Source organism: Mobula birostris, chromosome 13, assembly GCF_030028105.1.
Source record: "Mobula birostris isolate sMobBir1 chromosome 13, sMobBir1.hap1, whole genome shotgun sequence".
Taxonomy (NCBI): domain Eukaryota; kingdom Metazoa; phylum Chordata; class Chondrichthyes; order Myliobatiformes; family Myliobatidae; genus Mobula; species Mobula birostris.
The window spans coordinates 19,386,691-19,390,932 of NC_092382.1; the positions used below are offsets into that span (position 1 = coordinate 19,386,691).

At 43.6% G+C, this 4,242-nt stretch overlaps 1 protein-coding gene across 1 annotated transcript in view; it reads right to left on the reverse strand.

The window, feature by feature from the left end:
• Positions 1-3,990, reverse strand: part of LOC140207488 (probable G-protein coupled receptor 139) — a 6,671-nt gene extending 2,681 nt beyond the window's left edge. Inside the window, exons 1-2 of the mRNA XM_072276010.1 lie at positions 3,800-3,990; positions 1-467 (exon numbers count right to left, since the gene is read on the reverse strand). The exon at positions 1-467 is cut by the window's left edge and continues 2,681 nt beyond it. Coding sequence (XP_072132111.1) covers positions 64-467; positions 3,800-3,980 — 585 coding nt within the window. The 5' untranslated portion in view covers positions 3,981-3,990 and the 3' untranslated portion in view covers positions 1-63. The remainder of the gene's footprint in view (positions 468-3,799) is intronic.
• Positions 3,991-4,242: the final 252 nt, after the last annotated feature.

Consider the following 4,242-nt stretch of genomic DNA (forward strand, 5'->3'; position numbering starts at 1 on the left):
TTGGCATTGCGACAGATAACGACACATAACGCGCGGTTCGCATACAAATAAATGGATCAATTATCACTGAGGAACGCTCGAGAGCCGAAAATACAAGTAAATGTTTCTTAAGCAGCTAATTACAGTCACTGTCCCCAGAATCACAGCCGCAGTTTTGCCAGTGCAATATTTTGTTTTCAGCTTCTGGCAACAAATGGCCACGAACCGGTCAAAGGTGAAAGTGACGGTGAACCAGACCGAACAATCGGTGGCGGTGTAAAGCGGGACGGCGTGGATATTACACACCGGTGTATCCCCGGCCCAGAAGGTAAATTCCATTGGCACGTCAGTATACGGGATCTTGCTCAGTATCAGGTCCAGGACAACGACCATAAGATCCGTCGCTTCCATGGCAACCAGGTAGCGAGTGACAACTCTGGAGAGACCGCACTTTCCTCCTGACAGGAGTAAAATCGTCACCAGGTTCACTGCGAGAAGCATAAAAAAATCAGTGTACAAACATCCGGAAGCGTTCTCTATTATCATACATTTTATCCGATTTGTTCTCTGCCACGTTCGTTAATCATTGCTGCTCAGGAAAATTATCCAGAAAATCAATTATTAGAATCAAATCGCAAGTGAAATCGGTGAAAAATATCATGCACATTTGTGTATCAATATCACCCAAAAGCAGCAGCGAATAACACGGATAACGATCACTGATATTTGGTAACTTCGGGCGTGTTCGGGGAGAAGGTGTAAATGGGACATCAAATACGAACTCTACAGAAACTTAAATAAAATTAAATAACTTTCCGCAACAATGACTGTTTAAATCAACGGCAGGCTCCCTCCCCTGATCATTATACCCTACTGCAAATGTCTTTGGCATATTTGTTTGTCAAATTAGCAGCAGCAGTTCAATGCAATACACAATCAAGCAGACAGAGAAAAAAGAAGATAATAAATATAAATAAAACATATTAAATAAATAAACAAGTAAATTAATTGCGTATGTTGAATAGATTATTTTTAAAATGTGCAAAAACAGAAATACTGCATATTAAATAATGAGGCCGTGTCCAAATCTTGATAGTCCATTCAGGAATCGGATGGCAGAGGGGAAGAAGCTGTTCCTGAATCGCTGAGTGTGTGCCTTCAGGCTTCTGTATCTCCTACCTGATGGTAACAGTGAGAAAAGGGCATGCCCTGGGTGCTGGAGGTCTTTAATAATGGGCGCTGACTTTTCGAGACACTGCTTCCTAAATATGTCCTAGGTACTTCGTAGGCTAGTGCCCAAGATGGAGATGACCAGATTTACAACCTTCTGCAGCTTCTTTCGATTCTGTGCAGTAGCCCCTCCATACTATACAGTGATGCAGCCCGTCAGAATGCTCTCCACAGTGTAACTAGATAAGTTTTTGAGTGTATTTGTAGACATGCCAAATCGCTTCAAGCTCCTAAAAATGTATAGCTGTTGTCTTGCCTTCTTTATTTCTGCAACAATATGCTGGGACCAGGTTAGATCTTCAGAGATCTTGACACCCAGAAACTTGAAGCTGCTCACTCTCTCCCTACTTCTGACCCCTCTATGAGGACTGATGCGTTGTACTTCGTCTTACCCTTCCTGAAGTCCATAACCAGCTGTTTCGTCTTACTGCTGTTGAGTGTCAGGTTGTTGCTGCGGCACCACTCCACTAGGTGGCATATCTCACTCCTGTACGCCCTCTCGTCACCACCTGAGATTCTACCAACAATGGTTGTATTTTACACAGTCCCGTATTGTCAACATAGAGCGGAAAACCAGCTTTCAAATCTGGCCCGAGAAAAATATGTTGCGAATTACTGACAAATACAGGACGTCTTCCTGGTGCTGCCCGCTCCCTCCCCTCTCCCCCCCCCCCCACTTTTTCCAACTACTATCCCCTCTCCCTGACCCTTTCCCACTCAGTCCACAACAGAGACCCATATCAGAATGAGGATCATCATTACCATCTCACCTCAAGAAATTATTTATTATTGAGCCAGCAGTACAGAGTAATATACAATTACTACAGTTCTGTGGCGAGGTCTCGGGCATCCTCGCTCTGTATAAAATACTGTCACTAGTGGACCATCCTGTCAGCAGTAGCTCCAGTGAATTCGCTCAATGTACGAGTGATTCCGAGGAGCGGAATCCATCCATAACCCATTAACCGATTTAAATCTGCTGACCGATAGCTCGGAGAAGCTGGTCGACTCTCTGACACGTTGAACAGAAGATCTGATTTTGCCTCAGCGGATGTTATGTTCACAAGCCGGAAGTTAACTGGGCAAATGATATTCCTCTGGAATTTTTCCTCCACGCTTCTTTATCCCCCTCAGATACTCCTGCCCTTATTAAAGAGATTTTCCTCCATTCCTTTGCATTTTATTTCATTCGTGGTTTAAAAAAAATACTTCCCCGGAATAAGGACCCTCTATTATCCCCAAAGCAATGACTCACTGTCAGAATTTCATGGCCTTTTCGTAACCTTCAGTGTGCAGATTTTTTGTTTGTTTTTGTCACTTCAGAGCAGCAACCAAGTTGGCAGTCAAATGTAAACGCCGACTAAATAGTTGAGGACGCTTTTGAATTGCAATAGGAGAATGGAATCAGTTTTGTACCTGGATTATTCGAAATCACTGAGACCACAGTCAATTTTCGCGAGTCAAAAATTCAAAAAAATAAACACTCACAGATAGGACAATTGCATTTTATCATTGTTGAGTTCCTATCGTAGAATCAAATCTGATACAGATATCGATTGGAGGAGGATAATCAGAAGAGAGCGAATGATTGTGAGAATAATTTAACAATAATATAGTCGAAATTGAGATCCCTTTCCTTTTTTTTTGAGTGAAATGCCAATGGAATTCAAGGAAGAAGTCGAAACTTCGGACGGTGTTGCAGAATTCAGTCCATATAGACAACTACAGTTTCGACTACACAATGTTATGCAGATGAATATTGTTTGAAATGACCAGAGAATAACAGAGTCGGGAATATTCACCATAATGTAACTCCTCTCAGGAGAAGACAGATAACAAGCCGTCTCTCTTTATCATTATTATAACCCAATTCTGCGAAAGCCTCAGAGTGACATTTGAAAAGCGAATGAAGGATTGTTTTAAATCACGTGAATTACCAGAGGAAAGGACAGAGGTGGAACAATTCAGACATTTGCTCTCAAATTCCGGTAATGCGGAGATAGAGCTGCAGCGGGACGAATGCCAGTGGTGAACCGTGAGGAAAGGATCACGGATTCCCTGGACACCCGGGAGTTTTAGAATAGACAGTCGGTTCTGGGAGAAGTGGGAAGGCGGGATGTTCTGTTCGATGACGTGGCAGGCACGTACGGAGCCGGGCGGTGCTGGGTGAGCGGTGACGTTGGCGGCTGGTTGATAGTCAGACCGGTTGTCTGTGAGAATAATGCACGTTTAGAAGTCAGATTAAATTCCGTTGCAAACACAAGGAGTTTGAAGCAACTTGACTCAAAACCCGATATTTTCGAGCGGACGATGGAGCGACTGAGAGAAAGCAACGCTTCCAGAGGCAAAATATCAGAACCTCGTTTATGAACTGATGTGAGCAACGATTGAACGGAGTTTACCGATTGGATCAATGGCCATAACACCCGCAGATTTACAAGAACCACAGTGAACAGAATCGTTGCAGAATTTGAACCTTTGGGGATTTCTTACCTGGAGTGTGCGACAGTATCAATAATTTCAAATGGGTGATAAATATTAGAAAGCGGTTAAATATTGTTGTATAGTTGAGTTTTGGAGAGACACTCACCGGGAAGAACAACGATAGCGAGACAAGGGTAGTAAATCACTTGAATGACTTTTAATGCGTGCGTGATTCGAAGATCCAAGGTCATCCATTCATGCTTCGCAAAGATAAATTGAGCAGCCCAGAAGACATTGTCCCGAGTTTCTGTCACATTCCACGTTTCTGTTCCCGGACTCTGATCCATTACGGAACAAGCAAACCTTCCTTCCGCAGGGTGTGCTCTCTCTGTCCCGCTGTGTGGATCGGCGAGTCGCTGTGAGTGTCGGAGCGGCTGCTCAGTGAGAACTCAGTGATTCCGATGCTATTTAATAGGAGAGGGAAACTCCCTTGTGACGCCAAAACCCTCCGTGGAAATGACGATATTGGCATTTAATGAAATGGCAGATGCGGTTAACCCTTTCTGCACAGCAGCTGCGTAGCAGGTGTGGAGGTGTTGTAAAATAATT